This window comes from Lissotriton vulgaris, chromosome 5, assembly GCF_964263255.1.
Source record: "Lissotriton vulgaris chromosome 5, aLisVul1.2, whole genome shotgun sequence".
NCBI classification, from domain to species: domain Eukaryota; kingdom Metazoa; phylum Chordata; class Amphibia; order Caudata; family Salamandridae; genus Lissotriton; species Lissotriton vulgaris.
Window position 1 is genome coordinate 271,908,042 of NC_141693.1, and position 20,645 is coordinate 271,928,686.

At 42.3% G+C, this 20,645-nt stretch overlaps 1 protein-coding gene across 2 annotated transcripts in view; it reads right to left on the bottom strand.

Annotated features, from left to right (window-relative positions):
* The window catches only part of PIK3CD (phosphatidylinositol-4,5-bisphosphate 3-kinase catalytic subunit delta), a 766,219-nt gene that overhangs the window by 27,259 nt on the left and 718,315 nt on the right, over positions 1–20,645 (bottom strand). For both annotated transcript variants that reach the window (XM_086921389.1, XM_086921391.1), the window contains exon 23: positions 5,805–5,937. In XM_086921389.1, the coding sequence (XP_086777515.1) occupies positions 5,805–5,937 (133 nt within the window). The remainder of the gene's footprint in view (positions 1–5,804; positions 5,938–20,645) is intronic.

A 20,645-nucleotide genomic window follows, 5' to 3' on the forward strand; every position in this document is an offset into this window, starting at 1 on the left:
TTATTCCTGCACCATATACCGAAATGCTTATGCCTGGTGTTGTAGGTCTTTGTGGCAGCTGGAGCTTAAGCATTTGCCAAAATCGTTCTACTCTCTTGCGACAGACCCAAATGGACAAACTCTAGGTGGTCAGGTACCATGCTGTCAAGTTCAGACACTTGGGATTGTGATAGAGAATTTCTCCATGATGTCTGGAAAATACCATGGGATTCATTTTCAGAGGAATGGCTGGACGTGTTGAGAACTGCAGCAGCCCTCTATACTAATATTGGTGTGATCATACTGGGGCAAAAAGGATCAGGGTGCAATGGTCTACCTTCACTTTCCTTAGCATCCTGGGGATCAGGGTAAATGGAGGAAATCCACCACAGCAGTGCCTGTTTCATCCTTCTTGTGACTTGCACTGTATTTTCCCAATATCCTTCGACTTGCTTCCAAAGTGAGTCAAGCTTCTGTTGAACAGGCCTCATGCGAAGTATGCAAAAGCAAACAAGGCCTATGCATGATGCCATTATACCCAGCAGACATTTGTATTGCCTCACTGTTAAAATGTTTCGTAGAGATTTTCTTTGCCACAGTTTGCAACTTCTTCACCCTTTCCTGTGACGGAAAAGCCTTTTCTTGTTGTGTTTCAAGTAATGCACCTAGGAACTCGATGTTTGTTTGTTTCTCTGTTCAATGTGAGATCCATTCTCTCAGACATCCTGATGACCAACATAGACCTTCTTGCCTCCTTCTTTGATGGTGCCTTGAAGACCCAGTCATGAAAGTGTGGAAACACCTGACGACCTACCTGCGTCCCGAAGGCAGCTAATGGAGTGAGATGTTTGGTAAAAATTTGCAGGGCTGAGCCCAAAAGAAAGTCTTGCATTGAAAATGCTGCCCTGCCACTAGGAATCGTAGGTGTTTTCTGTGTCATTGATAAATGGATATGTGGAAATACACATCCCGAAGATCTAGGGAGGTCACGAAATCTCCTCCTTACATCATCAAGAGGACTTTCTCTAGGGTAACCATTCGGAGAGATTGCTTCTTTTGAAACTTATTTAGTTGTCAAAGATCCCAGATTGGTCATCAATGACCAGTTTCCTTTGACACCAGGAAAAAAAAAAAGAGTAAAATTCCTGGTTTCTCTTGATTTGGGGACAGTTTCTAAATATCCTTTGAGGAGGAGTAAGAGTTTCCTGCTGAAGCTCCTACAGATGTAGATGATGCTCTATATTGGGTGGGTTCACAAGGGGCCTCTGAATGAACTCCAATGTATGGTCTGAAATTACAGTTTGTCCCACCCACTTGACCAATGCTATAAGCTCCCAATTGAGAGCAAACTGGAAAATGCTACCCCTAACTGTAGTTTACAGGATGGGAAAGTGGGCAAAGGCAGAGAATCAAGCTCTTTTCTGTTTGAAATTGGTGCATAATTAGGGAGCATTTATATTTCTTCCTGATGATCTTCCATAAGGCTGTCTTCGACTATGGTTATAGGAGTATCCTTGATAATATCCAAATTGTCTTTTACGATAATATGACTGTTTCCATGTTGACTGAATCCCCCCTTAAAATCTTCTGATCTTCGAAAGACACAAAAATTGGAAGATACAAATCTGCAATACGGCAGGTGACCACAAGCCTTGGCAGCATCTCTCTTTTTAGGCCCTGAAGAGCCTCCTCCACATTTGCCAAAAAGAGCAAGGACATCGATGGGGATGTCCACAGTCTTTGATTGCACCTCCAGATGGAAGGTTGTGGACTTTAGCCAACCTAGCCTTTTTAACACTGTTCCTCCTGCAAGTTGACAAAAACCTGTATTGGATACATCCATTGCTGCATCAATAATGAAAGAAGTGGATACTCTTTCCTTAAGGATAACTCTCACTGTCTCCCTCTTATCCTCTGGTCGGAGTTCAAGCAAGAAAGCAATAATATGCCACATCTGGAGATCATAACACTCTAATATTGCTTATGTGTTAGCTGACATGATGGAGGTTGCTGCCATAGATGAGATTCTTATGCCTAAATTATCAATACGTCTACTGTCGCTATCTGGAGGGATGGGTGATGGTGTAAATGGATTTCAGATCTTCTTTGAGCTGCTGAGTAGATATAATGCAATCCGGTTTAGTGTGCCCGGTGAGAGAAGCTGGAGCTGACTCTGGATCTTTATTATTTTTGTCCATGCAAAGTATCCGGAACTATAGCTGGAGTCTTCATTAACTTGAGACCTTCCCACCCCAAAACAATTATAATTGGTATGGCTCTCACAGGTCTCCAAGTTTGCACTTCTTTTTCTGAAGGAAACATTATATCTGTGGTCTTCATTGGAATATTAAACTTCTGAGCTTTTTTCATAAGAGAATTAAATATGGAAATATCTTCTGTCTGATCTGGAGGATGGGTGCATCCTCTCCTTCCTTTGTGGTCTCAATATCATCTTCCATAACATCTTGTGGAAGTTCACCATCTTCATCATCAGAATATATGGATTAGTTGCAGCCATCATAAGCCATATCTTCAGGGGTTGGTGGGACCAGTAGCCGCTGAACAACTCTAGGTGATTCTCCTAGAGGTGGAGGAGGTAGAAGCGACTACTGTGGAGGAGGTTTATCTGGTAAAGGATTAGGTTGTTGTGCATTGTTAGGTGGTTGTTGTGGCAATAACTTTTGAAAAGTTGCAGTCATTTACTGCAATGTAGATAAACAGTCTACAAGCACCGGAACTACTTCAGACTGTCTGCGTTGGCGGTAAGATCTTGAAACATGAGGAATGTAATCTTGTTGGAAAGCAGAACCTGAAAAATAATAGTTTCCTCTAAGTCCTCTCCACATACTTCACATTAAGTTGTGTTGGAGGCAAATTGTTTGCCTCCTCTTTCTGGTGAGATTGTAAAATCTGAACTAATGGCATTGTTGATATCTTCAATAATGAAAGTAGAGGTCCAAAAAATGTATTCTTTGATGGTGGTGTCTTCGATAGCACCAACGTCCTTAACAGAAGTGTCTCCACTGTCAAAGGTGCAATTGTTGACGGTGTAGCTGTCAACATCAACGATGAGGGTCTGGTCGTCAACGATTTTGTGGATGACAACTTTGACTGTACATCGTCGACAATGTAATGTAACATTTTGTAGACTGTTTCAGACAAAATAAAGACAAAAAAACACTTACCTTTTGCCAGCTGCCGTCTCTCCTCCGCTTCGGACCCTTCCCAAGCCGCCTTCTCAGCTTCAGCAGAAGCAGAAAGCACACACGCTCCTTCCACTAAGCCAATCACAACACTGCAATGCAGCATTGTGGCTGGTCTGAGTGCCATGGGTTTGGGCTCAGAGGGGGAATGGAAGCCTTGCGCATGTTCCTCACCAGGCTGTGTAATGCACCCTGGTGGGGAACAAGCAAATTGTGCATGACTGTTTTTTCATGCTTAGGGAGTGAAAACCACTCCTCCAAGATGACCCCAGCCCCACCCTAACATAGCCCGTAGTGAAAAATAAAATGATATTACCGGGGGTTATTATCATTTTATTTTTCCTTTTTCCTGCTCTCAGAGCAGTGGGCAGAGGCTCCTCCGCCTTACCGGACAGCCGCCCCTGCATTTAATGCTCCTTGAAAGGTCAGAGCAGAGCTCTGTCAGGGGACTTACTCGTGTGTGGTAGAAATCTGAGCTATGGTTGTCTCTAGGGGGAGTAGCAGAGCTTAAATTCCAACAAAAACGTAACTATCTGCTTCCTGATTACCTTCAGGTTCATGGACAAACTAGTATCGCATATGAAGTGATTGTGATTAGGCACTATGGAACAAACATAAATGTGTGGGAAAAGATCCACATTTCTTTGTAGGGAAAACACAAAAACCTAGTCCCCAGATTTTTTACTTCATTAATTGAGCACTCACAAATCTACCCCAAGTTAACTTTCAAACCGAAACTTTATATTTTCTGGAACACACATAAAACACATCAAACAAATAACAAAAACACAATAATCATTAATATTTCCTGATTCCTTCCTGCCCATACAATCTAATGACGGTTGTGAAAAAACAACACTTCATGCACAATCTGTGTGGGAGATAGTCCTGAACACACATGGGAGGATTACTTCCAATCTCCACACAGTTCCAAAAATGTGTATCCAGGTGTCTTGAATGTGACTTTTAATCAGTCAAACTCCTCCAATTCATGAAGTCAGATTGTGGTTAGGCACTAGGCACAACCAGCAGATGTTGTGAAGTTTAGACACAGGTATTCACTTAAGATGTTGACATGGTATGACCCGTGAGATTTTAGGAAGTGACATTTCACTAGTCAGCTGAATAAGTATTTTTTAATAATCTTAGATGATTTTGTGAAGCCAAAGAAGGCATGCGTCAGTAAGGCACAGAAATACAAACGGACGCCATGTGGCAACATATATGGGGTGGGGATGTCACTTTTAGGGTGGTTGGAGTCATTACTAGAATTATGGCGCACTATCTGGAGAGCCATTGAAAAATGCTTCTGGATCATCTAGCTGTTGTGAATATTCGTAAAGTGAGAATTCTATGGGGAGAAGAATCCATCAGAAAGGGAGTGCCACAAGACGCCCTTACCAACCCTGTGGTGGAGAAAGAAACTTCCTAGCCTTGTCTTTGATGGAGACCCATCAGCTGAGGACTTTATTGAGGATCAGAACATTCTCTGTCCCACAGAATTCTTACTCTTCAGTGTCACCAATGTTCTGGAAGAATGTGAAAACTGGGCTGGTGGAAGATGTGGGTATCTTTTATACATTTGCTTGCCACATAAAGGGCACATCCCAATTTTTTAAAGCCATCGATGTTGTGTTTTGAAATGGAAAATAAATTAAAACAAAATATCACAAAATGTAAGAAAGCCCTATCAAAAGCGGTTGAGAAAGGTTAAAGGCTTTAAAGGATAACCAATGAAGCACAGTTAAAGTGTAACTGGAAAGAATTTCTTTTTGTGAAAATATGTCTGAGACCCGATTTAGGGATCCTCACTCTGGCAGTGTGAGCTGTGTCCTCTGGAACAGTAAGATCAGAATGGTCTAGCTTTAAAAGAAGTAGCTGTTACTGGATAGGTATGTAAAACAAAAAAGAACATTTTTCTTGCAAAGGTGTTCTGAGCTCTCACTATCAGGTGGAGCTATTCAGAGTTCTTAAAATCCATAGGTATCCTGTAATAGAGATATAAGGATCCAAGCCCATGCAAACAGAGGCACTACACATTTACAGTCAAAGCCAACACTTCAGGAGGCCCAAGGCTAATTCTTAGATGTGAGGTATGGGACACTCCGGGTCCCTCAACATATTTTTTGGAAGAGGGGCATCATAATCCGTTACATCAGTAACTTATCTAAGGGAAACACAGCACTAAACTCATGCAAACACAGACTTGTACAAACACATTCCAACTTCCAGTAAAAGGTTGCTCAAACTCACATTATGGTGAGGCTGAAGCAAATACCTTTGGTCCCTGTGTTCAGATCCCATTCAAAATATACAAATATATTATAAAAATGCACAACAAAAACGTTTGAAAAGAAGTCTACTGTCAGATGCTGCTCAAACATGAATATACATCATCAAAACCTATGCACGTAAGCAAACAATCCTACAGTCATACCATGTGCAAGCACAAGGGCATACACAAATTGTGCAAATAAACACCCATCTTCTTAAACTAACACACATGCACACACACACACACACACACACACACACACAGGCACACACACACAGGCACAGATAGAGCTTACGGATCTTAAAAACAAATCCTAGCCCCTTGAGCCCTTGACCTTGTTGTTGTACCTTCAGATACTGAATGTCTTTGGAGCAGCTCAGCTCTGGGAGTCCAGCTGCCTTCATGAGGGTGAAGAGGTGCAAGAAGAGCTGTCCATGCCGACGAAGGATGCTGTATGCCTTCTCGCAGTAATCGCGGAACCTGCGAGAGAAGAACAGAGAAATAAAGGAAGCTACCTAGGACAAAACGCACTTTAAGATACAACAGAAGTAGGCAATTTACAACTCCTACATGCACCAATCCCCTCTGGATCTGCTCAACAGAAACTGTTCCTCAGAGTGGTTACAGCCCATATCCTCAGTTGTACCACAGAGCGCTGCTTCACACAAGAACATTAAAGTCTCTCAAAAAGAAGAAATAAAGAAAAAACAAACCATAGCCACTAAGCCTGGCATTATATTTTCACTGAAAAATATTGGTGTGTTGAGCATATACATGTTTTATGTTTTCTCTAAGGTGGTTATTTGACGAGGTAATGCATGTATCAATGTAGGAATGGGAGCACAAGACTACAGCTGTGGTGGCAAGAAACTAATAATTAGAAAAAGACCACGCTTTTCAGAGATAGTCACAGCGATAAAGTGAAAGAGCAAGGACAATGCTCGAAAAACAATCTTTACAGTTGCAGCAAAAAAGGAATATGCTACATGCATGGTTATTGAGCTACTTAGATTCACCCCATCTATGTTGAGCTATCATATGACTTACAAATGCTTTCTTGAAAACGAGCAATCTAATGTGTTTATTTGTGAATGATGGCTTAAATGTTATACATTGTTCTTTCAAAATCGGCCATTGCATACTCTTGGAGACAATTAGATATCAAGAAGTGAACTAGAGCTCGCCAGAAAAATCACTGGTCATTACAAAATGCTTGTCTCATATATAGTTTTTAACAGAATTCATTTAAATCATGGAGCTAAAGCTATTTTTACCAGAATCCAATATAGTGAAAGTTATTATTCTATCTTAGACCTTGCTTACAGCTAGTATGCACTGGTCCTCAACAAGTGTTGTACTTTAATAAACAGGTTCAATGTTTCCTAAAAACCCTGTCCCCAGGACGTTTAATATCAGGACTCGTATAAATGCAATGGAGAGACAAACGATCAACGTCCACTGCTACACCACCTATTTTTGAAATGTTTTCTTGTTGGTGTGTTTAATTTATTTCGCCCAGAATTTTTAACATAAAAATAAAGGAAATTCCTGGTAAACTTCAAAAAGACAGTCAGTCAGAGCACTAAGTGATGTCTGTATCAGTCATGTACACAGTACATCCGCCCACACTTAATACATGTAAAAATGATGTGTGGAGAAAAGAATGACCCCTCACGGGCGCACCACCCTCGGGGCAACTGGCAGGTGTTCACCAGATTGTGCCCCTTTTCTCATCACAGGTAGTCATTCAATTCAGAAAAAAAGAAGAAGAAAGAAAAGTGTCCAAAACAAACCAAAAAGTGTATAAAGTGCAAAGGAGCAATGAGCATTCACTTTCTTTTGTGACAAAAAAGTGCTTAAAATCAACAGGCACAACTTTTATTATGAAATTAGGTGTGTTCTGTTGAACTAAAAAGGCTGGTAGCTAACTCCGCATACCATTACCTACAGCCAACATGTTTCACTGCCACTGAAACTTCCGGCAGATTCGTCAGGGCTTGACACTTTGTCAGCGCACCAATGTTGGCCATCTCGTACTCTGGGACTGTCAGATTGAACGACTACAAAGATTAAAAACACCCAAAGGGCACCCCTCCGGACAGACTTAGTTTATCCGAAATGTTAGAAAGCATTACCCTCTTGCAGCCAACTTTTCTCGTACCAGCTGAAGAGGAAAATGGATTGGCTCCTCATGTAAGCCTCAACTTAACCTGAATGGCCCCTACGATTGTTGCATCAATCTAGGAATACGAAACAACATCAAGGAAAATAAAGGTGAGAGTACAAGAACATCTTAGTACTATAAGGGCAGGCAAACTCACAACTAAATTGGTCCAGCAGTGTTTTAAAGAAAAGCACAATTTTACTTGGACAGTTCTTGAAATGGTGAATGGTAATCCGAATAACAGAGAATGTACTGTTATCAAAAGAAGCCCGTTGGATTTACAGAGAAAAAAGTGACCAACAGGGGCTTAATGAGATTATAGAATGGAATAGGGTCAAGTAATGTCTATGACTATACCCTAACCTGTCAGTCCGCCTCTATGCTCTTTTGTATCCATCTTGGCCTCCCCTCCCTGTGTGGTGATACGACACCAGGGATTAAGTCACTGGAGCTCGCCCTTTTGTCGGTATTGAGAAGGCTCTTTAAATAGCACATCTATGCTGGGCAAGATTGTTGCTGGCATAAGGATTATGCTAATTGCGCTGTAAAACCAATAATATAATGTCTATATTGAAAATCCTGGGGTCCTGTAGACGCTGGCCTACAGAGGTGCGGGCCCTTGAACCTTGAATGACACAGGACAGTGTTTGCCAAAGATGTAAGGTCTTTGATATTCTGCACCCTGTTTTTAGGTTTCGCCTAAGTGAAAGCTGCGCACTGCGCAGCTTTTCGCGCCGGCGAAAACCTAATGAGAATACTATGTGGCTTGGGAATCCGCCCTCTGTTCCATTGGCTAGCTCCATAAATGGAGGCTAGCCATTGGAACAGAGATCTGTCCGTCATGGCCGGACCAGATTCATGGGCGTTCCCGCAATTTCTTCCCTCTCCACCCTTTTCTGATCGTCATCGCGGCGGTGGGCGTGTTTATTTTTTTTTTTCTTTCTTCGGCATCCTTCCTCCCACCAGCCGGACGGCTCTCCCTGTGAGGACGCAGACCTGACCCGCTCCCTACTCCGAGCCGACTCCCGGAGGTAAGTTTTTTATTTTCCTACAGGTACTTGTAAATGCTTGTGTTAACATGTCAACATTTCTCACGCTCACAGTCCAGCTTCTTTGGCTAGTGCCAAGTTGGGAAGGAGGGGGCACGTGAAGGCGATGCAATGCATGGGCGCATATTACACGGGAAGACTTCTGCCTCGACTGTGTGCAAAATATAATTGCAGAATAAAAGCATTTCTGGTTCACTTTATTTCACGTGCACTTTGGCAGAGGAAGTGGCGGGGGAGATTACCTCAGAAATATCAGATTTTCGTAATCCTCCTGCACTCTGCCCCCGAGTTTTCTCTTAATGCGTGCCCAGTACGCATGACTTAAACTGCTTATTTTGCATTTTAGCCGTAAAAAGGGAGTTGTGTTTCTTGCTTTCCCTCTCGTCCTGTGGATATGAATCATAGTGTGTGGACAGAGTGGGATTCACTCTTTCCCTGGGCTGAAAATCCCCTTTTGTAACGGTGTTAGCCTTTGCGCGTTGTCAAGTGCTCACGCTGCATCGTAAACTGCCATTGCAGCCCCTCTGGAATACTTACTCGCGACATGTGTTTATAACATCACGCCGCTTTTTGATATGTTTTTCACATTACGTGTATGGTCTCAAGATGAAGATCTAAACGCGCTGTGCATTCTTGAGAACTCGCATCAATCTGCTCTGGCAGTCTGAGCTGAATGGCTCTCGCTTACACCAGTCAATAGATTCTCTCGCACAAGATGTAAATTATGTGATTTATAGGGTATATTCAACCACATTACCCTAAACCACCCCAACGAAAACATGAATGGAAACAATATCAGTTTGAAGAAGGTTGAGAGTTTGATGAATGTCTGTGTTGGCCCATTAGAAAAGTATCAGTGAGAATAAACCACGTTCCTGCCAAAAATCTAATTCAAATGATCTTTACTGTGGGGGGCGTGGCTTGAACGCCGCACAAGATGGCGGCTTAGCACCGGAGCTCCGTAAGTCGACCACCGGAGCCGGCGACTTTCTTCGCTCACACCGGACCTTGGTGAGCGCAAATACCATTTTTGCGCATCGGAACATGAGCTGAACACGGAGAGCCGAGCAGCATTTCTCTACCCCGTCGGAATGCGAATATTCCGTAAGTGACGCTATTCACCTCCTCGGCGGCCGCCATTTCCTGCATTTGCCGCGCGCTCTCTTCACAGCGAGCGCCGCCTATCTACCTCAGCATATGCAATGCGGTTGCTATTTCTACCGACCAATTGCCTTAAAAACGCCCTTTTCTGCTCTGCTACTTTCAATCTGTGAATTTCACTGCTGGTTCTTCGAATTAATACCAGTATTTACACATCGTTTTTCATCAATGTTCCCTCATGGCTCATGATGATAATCTCCTCATAATAAAGTGGCGCGCTGCTTTGCTTAACACTCATTGAACATTTCCTGTTACATTCAGCGCTTTCGTGTAAAACTCTTTGACATGAGGAGACAGTTTATATCCACGGAACTTTATTAGCTATACCTGAGGAAAAGTTATATGTTTATTGACTGCTCTAATTAACTATTTTTCTTGCATTTCATCGTTTTTTGTGCAGTAAATACACGTTTTTTGGTGCTTCCACTATAAAACCACCTTTTGTTTCCTATTTACAACACTTTTCTCCTCAGCACATTGTGGTAGCATTGTATTTACTTCTCCTGCCTTATATGGGGAAACTCCGTACTCTCAAGCTTACAGCATCAAAAAATAAGCCACAACTTTCCTCAGACTCTGATTCCACAACTCCTAATATGGATGATCCCACTTCTCTCAAACCTAACGCTACTCACGGCGCAATTCCTAAAACTACTTCAACTAGTAAGCTTTTACCACCTGGTTCGACGAAACGTTTGAAAAAAGATCCTCCATCTCCAGGTTCATCATCACATTCTGCTTCCATGGATCTTATTCTGGAGGAACTTCGAGCACTTAAACCCTTCATGGCCGAAACTACTAAAACCTTACAATTTCTACATGACAAGTGGTCCACGTTGGAATCAAGGGTTCTTTTGGTGGAACAATCGACAGAGACTCTTCATACCTCATGTGCAAAAATTTCGCTCTTGGAAAAAGATGTCTCTCTCCTAAAACGACAGTCGGAGGAGTTGGAAAATCGCAACCGGAGAAACAACCTACGCCTCTATAATCTTCCGGAACTTACAGAGGGGTCTAATCCAACAGCCTTCTTTCAAACTTTTCTACCAAAAATCCTAGACCTTCCCTCTTCCATCTCTCTGAATATTCAACGTGCGCACAGACTTGGCCCGAAAGTTTCTGATAAACCTCGAGGTGTCATCATGCTGTTCCTTCAATACACTGATCTCCTCCAAGTACTTTCTGCAGTCAAGGCTAAAAAACAAGTTATGTGGGAGGGCCGTAGATTATACCTTTCTCAGGATGTTGCTAAGGTCACAGCCGACCGCCGGAAACAGTTCCTGGATTTGAGACCTCGTTTGAGAGCCCTTGGCGCCAGATATGGTCTATTACATCCTTGCCTCTTCAAGGTCACCTATAAAGAAAGAACCACTACATTTGAAGATCCACTCGTCCTTGAAGAGTTCCTGCGTCGCCATGAAGCCGAGAGCATGGACACTGCACGACCCGTCTGACCATTTTGTTCTGTTTTGTCTGTTTTTTGCCATGTTTTCTCGTTGTTTCTGATCCCTGTGTCTGACTGAGTGCTCTCCATCCCTGTCTATCTCATCCATATTCTTATGTTATTCTTATGTTACTCTTTATTACTTTACCATGTGTGTTTTTAATATTTTCTTCTTCTCTTTTGCCTTCTTACAGATCCTTTTCCCGTGTGTCTGCATCCCGGTGTATTTATATTTCCCTCCATTTCGTTCCTTCGCTGGTTCCTCAGGTGTTCGACGATGTAAGTCTCCGTTGTTGATGTCGTCCTCTTCTGGCGTCGTCATCCCTCAGTCCTTTTTTGATCTCTTTTTATCTGTTATGATATTATTCTTTCTACACGCTTTGTTCTCTATTCTTTACTGTTCTCTTTCTCTAACCCTTATTCACCTCTTTCTCTCCTATCTCTTTACTCCACTCTCTTTCCTCTCCTCTGCTCTCTTTCTCTCTCACCTCTTGTTTCTTACATGCCTATTACTGTTATCTTTCTTTTCATATTCACTTTTCAATATATTCTTTTTTCACACCATTCTATTGAAGTTACAAATTCCGAGTAGTTACTTGGAATGTTAAGGGGTTAAATAACCCCATTAAACGTCAACGTGTCCTAACACACTTGACACGCCTCAAAGCTGATGTAGCTCTCCTCCAAGAATCCCACCTCTCTGATAAGGAGGCTAATAAACTTAAGCGTTGCTGGGTAGGACATGTCTTTCATTCTCCTGCTTTGGGTAAGAAAAATGGCACTGTTATTTTATGTCATAAAAAGTTAAATGTTTCAGTTGTCTCCCATGAAAACGATGACCATGGCCGTTGGGTTATTACTAACCTTCTTATTGATAAAATTCCTATTGTTATCTTCAATGTTTATGCTCCTACAGGCATTGATAAATTGTTTTGGCCTGCTATTTCTGACAAATTAGTTACAATTAATGAGAAATATGTTATTTTTGGTGGTGATTGCAATCAAGTTCTGGACCCCTTTCTTGACAGGAATTCCAAGGTTAAGTTTATTCCCTCTAAGATGCATTCTCAGTTTATTGCCTCTCTTCAGAATTATGCTTTAGTAGACATTTGGAGACTATGTAACCCTGACCTTAAAGAGTACACGTTCTATTCCCCCACACATCACTCCCAATCCCGTATTGATTACCTTTTCCTTAGCAAACCCCTGGCACAATTAGCCACACATTCGGACATCGGTTCCATTCTAATCTCAGACCATGCTCCCGTTTTTGTTGACATTGACCTTATTCCCTTTTCTCCTCACTCAGGACGTTGGAGGTTTAATAACTCTTTACTCCTGGACCCCATTTTCTCCACTAAATTTACAGCTTTTACCTCTGAATTCTTTACTCTCAATCATCTCCCTGGGTCTTCCTTTGTTACGGTGTGGGATTCCTTCAAAGCAGCTGCTAGAGGTTTTATCATTGATTTTGTCTCTCAAAAGAAAAAACAATCAATCGCCAAATCAACTCAACTTTTAGATAAAATTAAAAAACTTGAATACACCTACTATAACTCTTCCTCTGACTCCTCCCTTCGCGAACTTATTTCTGCCAAAATTGAATTCAATAAATTTACCACTAATGCGGCATCAAACACTCTCCTTAAATGTAATTCCCGTTATTACGGAGGACAGAACAAAATGGGTAAACTATTAGCTAATTACCTTAAAATTCGCAAGGAAAAAACAAAGATTGAATCATTACAAGGTCCAACCGGTATTTCCTTCTTCAAAGATAAGGACATACTGGCTCAATTTGTCTCCTTCTACCAAAACCTATACACTCCTGAATCTATCCCTGATCCTGATGATCTCCTAGCTTATTTTCAAGATATTCCTTCCCCACAATCTGCACATGTTGATTTTCAAGCGTTAAATCTAGACATCTCCCCCTCTGAAATCTCTCATGCCGTTTCAATCCTACGTAAAGGTAAAGCCCCAGGTCCCGATGGTTTCACCATTGAATTCTATAATCATTTCTCTTCCCTTCTCCTCCCTAAACTTTTCCTGTTATTTCAGTCTTTTGTCGATTCTGGTTCCTCCCGTGGTACCTTCCAAGAAGCCTTAATTTGTTTAATACCCAAACCAGACAAGGATCATACTCTCTGCAAAAATTATCGTCCTATCTCCCTGGTTAACACAGATTATAAAATTTTTGCCAAAATCATAGCTCTTAGATTGGACCCTCTACTACCAGACCTTATCGGTCCGGAACAATCTGGGTTCGTTAAAGGACGTCTCTCAACAGACAATTCTCGTGTTTTCTTTAACATTTTAAGTAGAGCCTCTTCCCTTACTTCCCCATTGGCTGCCATCTCTCTTGATGCCGAGAAAGCTTTTGACAGAGTCAACTGGGATTTTATGTTCCAAGCTCTTCGTTGGTTCGGTTTCCCATCTAAATTCATTTCTCTTATCTCGTTACTCTACTCTAATCCCCATGCCTCCATCTTTGCCAACGGCATCACTTCTGATTATTTTCCCCTCCAAAGGGGAGTTCGTCAAGGATGCCCTCTATCTCCTCTTTTGTTTATTTTAGCTTTAGAACCCTTTTTAACCAAAATTAGACTTGACGAGAGCATTTCCGGTTTTCAATTTACCCCCCAACAACAACAAGTTAAACTGTCGGTGTACGCTGACGATATTTTATTTTATTGCTCGGACCCTCAAACAACCCTACCTTCCTTCTTAAATCAAGTCTCCGTTTTTTCTAGTGTATCTGGCTATAAACTTAACGCGGACAAATGTGAAATACTACCACTGAATCCCTTATGTCTTAAACATCTTTTTGATTCCTCCGGGTTTTCCTGGCAACCCTCTAAGATTAAATACCTAGGTGTCTGGTTCGCTCCTCGTCTCTCTGATACCCTCAAATTTAATTTTGAATCCCTTTCTAGTAAACTTACCTCTTCCATCAATCGGTGGAACCCTCTCTTTCTTTCCTGGTGGGGTCGCCTGGATTCCATAAAAATGATGCTAGCCCCTTTGGTCCTATACACTATTTCTATGATTCCCATTCGCATCCCCAATCATCATTTTAAATCAATAGATTCTATCTTATCGAAATTTTTATGGAAAGACAAGAAATCCAGAATCGCCCTCTCTGCTTTAAAGAAAGACAAATCTTTAGGCGGAGTTAAATTCCCCAATTTTAAGTCATATCATACTGCTTTTTCCTTGAAACAAGCTCTCCGTTGGATTTCTTCGGATCTTCCATATTATCCTCCGCTGTGGTTGACATTGGAATCATCTTTCCTTCACCCTTATGAATTCAATGAAGTTCTTTCCTTTTCCTCTAACGTCACTTCTCTTCGATCTCCCATCATTTCTCATACCCGTTCTATTCTTCAGCCATATTTGATATCCACCTACCCCTCCACTTCTTCTACTTCTTCCCAACCTATTTGGCATAATAAACTTCTTAAAATTAAAAATCGTTCAATCTACTGGAAAACTTGGCACTCCCGTGGTTTAAAATGGATATCTCAACTCATCTCTGACTCTTCCCCTCTCTCCTTCCACTTACTTCAAACTCAATTTTCATTACCTTCCTCTTCTCGAAAACAATATCTATCTCTTCTTCCCTCCCTTACCCAGTATCTTTCCTCTCTCCCTGCCACCAATACTATTCCTAAACTTCATTTTTCCATTTCTAATGCTCTCGACCAATCCCCTTCTGCATCTTTCCTTTATAAATCCCTTCAAACATCTATTGATCGCACTAAATCCAAAGTTGAGTTGGCATGGGAGGATGATTTGTCTCAAAATTGGCTCCCTAGTTTTTGGGATAAAATTTGGTCTAAACTTCAGAACACATCTAGAGCTGCCAACACTACCCAAACCTTATTTTTTATCTATAACCGTACATTATACACTCCCGTAATTTTATCCTCTTTCTCTCCAGACACTTCTCCCACTTGTTGGTCCTGTCCCTGCCCTCTGGCTGATCTGAAGCACATGCTCTTTGAATGCCCTCCCATTCTCCATTTCTGGCATCTCGTTTGGTCCCAAATACAAAAACTTTTTCAACTCACTATCCCCTTTTCTGTCCTTCAGATTTTCCTAGGCTCCCTCTCCTCTGACCTTTCTGGATCCCACCATAAACACAGATTACTTGATCTCCTGATAGCCATTGCTTTCCATCATATTACAACACATTGGAAACAGGCTAAAGATGTTTCTTTCTCTGCATGGTGGAACGCAGTTTGTTTCAATCATCGCCTAGACACTAATTTTATCTCCCCTATTTCTTTAGCAATTAAACGTGATCTTCTATGGCTCCCCCTCACCGAATATTTATCTAAAATTGCCAGACCTTCCCCCCTTTCTCCACCACGTTCTGTTGAAGTTCAAAAACCACCGTGAATTGTTTTTATCTTAGTATTTGTAAATTTGTTAATGCATCCTAATTTCTGATTCTTTGTTATCACCCATATGATGTATGCCTCTCATGTTTTTCTTCCCTCCCTCAATATTTCTGCAATTTCAAATTTCATTGTTTTTTGTTTCACATCCTTTATTGTTCAAATATTCTTTTGATGTAAGAGAGTTTTATTGTTTTTTATAACCTCTGATTGTTTCTTCATGCCCTGTCTTTTTCTCTTTATGCCTTAATAAACTTCAAACTTAAAAAAAAAAAAATGATCTTTACTGTGATGACAAGTGACACGATAGCTGTTAAATTAAAAACAGACATCACAACTATTGATCAGATTAGTAGCATCGGAACATTGTTACTTTTCTCCTTTTATGCAAAGTTCTAGACAGAAAAATGGCAGCAGCTGACGCCTGTAGTGGTCAAACACCCATGGCTGCCTCGCGAACCTTCCCGTGTGAGGGCTCGTTTATTTGGCGTCTACTTTTAGTATTAGTGCAGGGAACTTACTCCTACCCTCTTTCCCTAATGGGGTACTCATTGGGCCTCTACTGTCCATAGCTTAATAAAATCGAGCTCTGGCCTCTTGTTTCTACCTGCACATTGGCTTCGGGAAAGAACATTATTGGGGTGGAAGTAGTCCTGTGCAGGCTGCTGAAGGCTTTGCTCTAGCAATTTTCGAGTGTAGTTTGACCAGGATTAAGCTTTAACTCTTTTAACAACATCCTAGGGGGCCTAGCTGCAGAGCGCCAGTGAAATTGAGATTCTGTGCTTTTGACCCTCTTGTTTTTCCATTGAAAAGCTTGCATTATATTTTGAATATATAATCTCAAGAAAAAATGTCAAAAAACAGGTTTTTCTCTTTTCCTAAATGCAGAGTGGAATCTGCTTAAATTCCCCAGCCGTGTTTCAAAAGTAGCTCATGAGATAAAGGGCGCGCACCTTAGACCAGACTAACTTATTGCGAGTAGGCATTATAATTAATTCTGGTGGGAGAGAAGGGAGATGACTTGTGTGCATGAGCTCCTCACCCCCTCCCCCGCGTTGCTAGTGTGCGTGCGCTCCTCACCCCCCTCGCCCCTGGTTGCTGGTGTGTGTGAGCTCCTCACCCCCTTCCCCCTCGTTGCTTGTGTGCGTGAGCTCCCCCCCCCTCGTTGCTTGTGTGCGTGAGATCACCCCCCCCCCCCGTTGCTTGTTTATTTGTGGCACCTCTGTGGTCAGTGTAGGGAATGATGATCTGTTATGTGAAATGTGTCAGATTTAAAGAATGTTGGGCTTAATGAACAAGGGCAGAGGTCTGTACGCTGTCAGTTTAGAGTCAATTCGTACTTATTGCAGGTGCATTGGTGTGGTGGGCTTATGGTGAAAGAATTGCTGTTGGGAGCCTTGAAAGCTAGTCTATTACATAGATGATCTTTGTTAGATGTTTTGTTAAGTTGTATGTTAGTGGATGTTGTGTTTTGGCCGGTAGTATCGTTATGAGCTTCTGGCTACCTAACTATTTTGAGTATCCGAACTTTGTGGGATGTGCGTGATGGCGTCATGGATCAAATGTTGCATGCTGTCTTGTCCAATTCCCCTGGATGTTTGCAGAATTAACGTCAGTGGAAAGGTTCACACTTAATTAATATTCAAAAATAGTTTGTGATGTTTCTGAGCTTTCTTGTTTTTTCTTCTTGGAAACCAGGAGTAGAAGATTTTTATCTTGGATGTGTCATTGCCATTCTGAAAGTTGTTGCGTAGTTTCTGTAAGAATAACAGCTGTATGTCTAACAACTGAAACTGCGACTCGGACAGCTTCGAGGTCCTTTTCCCTGGCCATCCTATTTGTCACCTCATTCCCAGTTAAGTCATTTGTTATCCTTGACAGCAGGCATGGCTGTAATTTCCTTTTGTACAACAGGAAGAAATGTCTCATCTTGCAGTTTGTTTCCGCGCATGTGGAATAAATGCATGACATCTTTAACAAGTCAAGAAGGTGGCACCCTGTTTACCGGCTGATAACTCATGTCATCAAGGAGCCCCATTTCCTGTAATAATTATTTGCATTTGTAGGAATTTTAGTTTAGGTTCATTTCAACTGGACTAACATTCGCTCCATTATCGGCAGGGCCTCTAAGGCTGCAGTTTTACACACTCCCTCGAGTCTGGGGTACACCTCCTCCACCTCTGGCCAAGTTTGACCCCCTGCCCCACGTACACAGCTCTCCCTTCACGCTCGTTTTCCTCCTCTCTTTCATCACTTCTCCCTTACCCTCCCTCTATTTCATGCTAGAGGCTTCATCCGAGCCTCAGCTGGTGAAACTCTGCTTCTGTGCCACCCCTGACCTCTGTGAGGGGCTCTTTCCGTGTGTGTGTGTGTGTGGGGCTCTTTGCGTGTGTGTGTGTGTGGGGCTCTTTGCATGTGTGTGTGTGTGGGGCTCTTTGCGTGTATGTGTGGCTCTTTGCGTGAGTGTGTGTGGGGGGCTCTTTGCGTGAGTGTGTGTGGGGGGCTCTTTGCGTGAGTGTGTGTGGGGGGCTCTTTGCGTGAGTGTGTGTGGGGGGGCCTCTTTGCGTGTGTGTGGGGGGGCTCTTTGTGTGTGTGTGTGGGGGGCTCTTATGTGTGGGGGGCTCTTGTGTGTGTGGGGGGCTCTTGTGTGTGTGGGGGGGCTCTTGTGTGTGTGGGGGGGCTCTTGTGTGTGTGGGGGGCTCTTGTGTGTGTGTGGGGGGACTCTTGCGTGTGTGGGAGGCTCTTGCATGTGTGGGGGGCTCTTGCGTGTGTGTGGGAGGCTCTTGCGTGTGTGTGTGGGGGGCTCTTGTGTGGTGTGTGTGAGGGGCTCTTGTGTGGGTGTGTGTGTGCAAATGCAATATGTCTTGCATTTGCGACAGAGTAAGCTATTGGCATTGTAAATGACAATGCCATTTATTTATCTGTTTTCAAAACCAACACATAAATAAAAAGTTTGTCATTTACAATGCCAATAGCTCTAACTTTTCCGAAGGCGAAACTGTTGCATTGTAAATGCTTGTTGGATTGGTATTCATTTATAATTAATTTATATACCAGTAAGAAATAACCATGTTAGGTTCTTTGATTTTTTATGGGCATTCGTTCTAAAAATAGAGAAATCTGATGTGACAGTATGATTACGCTGGTCGTTTTGGGCGCTAAGAGATGAGATTTAAGGTGAACTAATGGCATGATCGGAATGGGGAAATTGATGGAAACAGTACTTCCTGAATGGAATAAATGGGCTGTTACAGGATACCAAGATTGACTGGGTATACCAAGGTCATATTTTGCGTAAAGCAGACAGTGTCACTGTTTATATGTATTTACGTTTCTACTCTGTATGGGCATGTTCGTGTGTTAGTCTGTGACCATATACAATATAACACGACCCATGACACGCTGTTTCGTTGTTTCGTTTTCCTAGATTGATGCAACAATCGTAGGGGCCATTCAGGTTAAGTTGAGGCTTACATGAGGAGCCAATACATTTTCCTCTTCAGCTGGTACGAGAAAAGTTGGCTGCAAGAGGGTAATGCTTTCTAACATTTCGGATAGACTCAGTGTGTCCGGAGGGGTGCCCCTTGGGTGTTTTTAATCTTTGTATTCTTTCAATCTGACAGTCCCAGAGTACGAGGTGTCCAACATTGGTGCGGTGACAAAGTGTCAAGCCCTGACGAATCTGCTGGAAGTTTCAGTGGCAGTGAAACATGTTGGCTGTAGGTAATGTTATGCGGAGTTAGCTACCAGCCTTTTTAGTTCAACAGAACAGACCCAATTTCTGAATAAAAGTCGTGCGAAAGGTGTGCTTGTTGATTTTACGCACTTTTTTGTCACAAAAGGGAGTGAATGCTCATTGCTCCTTTGCACTTTATACAATTTTTGGTTTGTTTTGGACACTTTTCTTTCTTCTTCCTTTTTTTCTGAATTGAATGACTACCTGTTATGAGAAAAGGGGCACAATCTTATGAACACCTGCCAGTGGCCCCGAGGGTGGTGCGCCCGTGAGGGGTCATTCTTTTCTCAACACATTTTTTTTTACCCGTATTAAGTGTGGGCGGATGTACTGTGTACATGACTGATACAGACATCGTTTAGTGCTCTGACTGACTGTCTTTGTGAGGTTTACAAGGAATTTCCTTTATTTTTATGTTAAGAATTCTGGGTGAAATACATTTAACACACCAACAAGAAAATGTTTCAAAAATAGGTGGTGTAGCAGTGGACTTTGATTGTTTGTCTCTCCATTGCATTTATACGAGTCCTGATATTAAAAGTCCTGGTGTCAGGGTTTTTGTGATATTGTCAATTTATGAGTGGGGGCAACCCCGATTCCCCTTTTTCCCTCTTGGCTCCTTTTTGGAATAGAGGTCAATGTTTCCTAAGTCAAGGTGAGGCAATGAATGCCATGCCTTCCTAGAAGGCAAGTGTTTTATTGCATTAAAAGGGTTACAGAAGGCAGGCCAGTAAATTCAATTTTAACTGTGGACAAAACCCCAGTAACACCATTTTAGAGGAAAGGGTTCATCTTCTGCAAAATGTAAATATTTACTAATGGAATTTGAAAACATTACTGGGGACCATGGTTCCTGATTTCCAACGCTCAAAGGTGACTGGCCCAGCTCAGAAACAATGCACCTGTCACTACTGTGAGCTCTGGATGGGGTAGTGAGAATGTTGGTGTTCAACAGCCACCACGGAATGCCCTGGATGCCTCTTCTAAGAAACATATGTTGTCAGAGGCAACCCAAATACTGCACCCACGGGAGGCGGATGCTCCACTGCAGAACCTGCATATACTAGTGAGTATGATCAACCTGCAGGATGTAAGAGGGTAAGAAACCTCAGAACTATTCCTGAGAGAACCCAGGAGTGAGAGCAAAAACATCTGATCGTAACCTGAATACCTAGACTCATTGCTGATGTGGAAATGCCTTGAATGCCACCATGTCCAGGATGGCACCTAT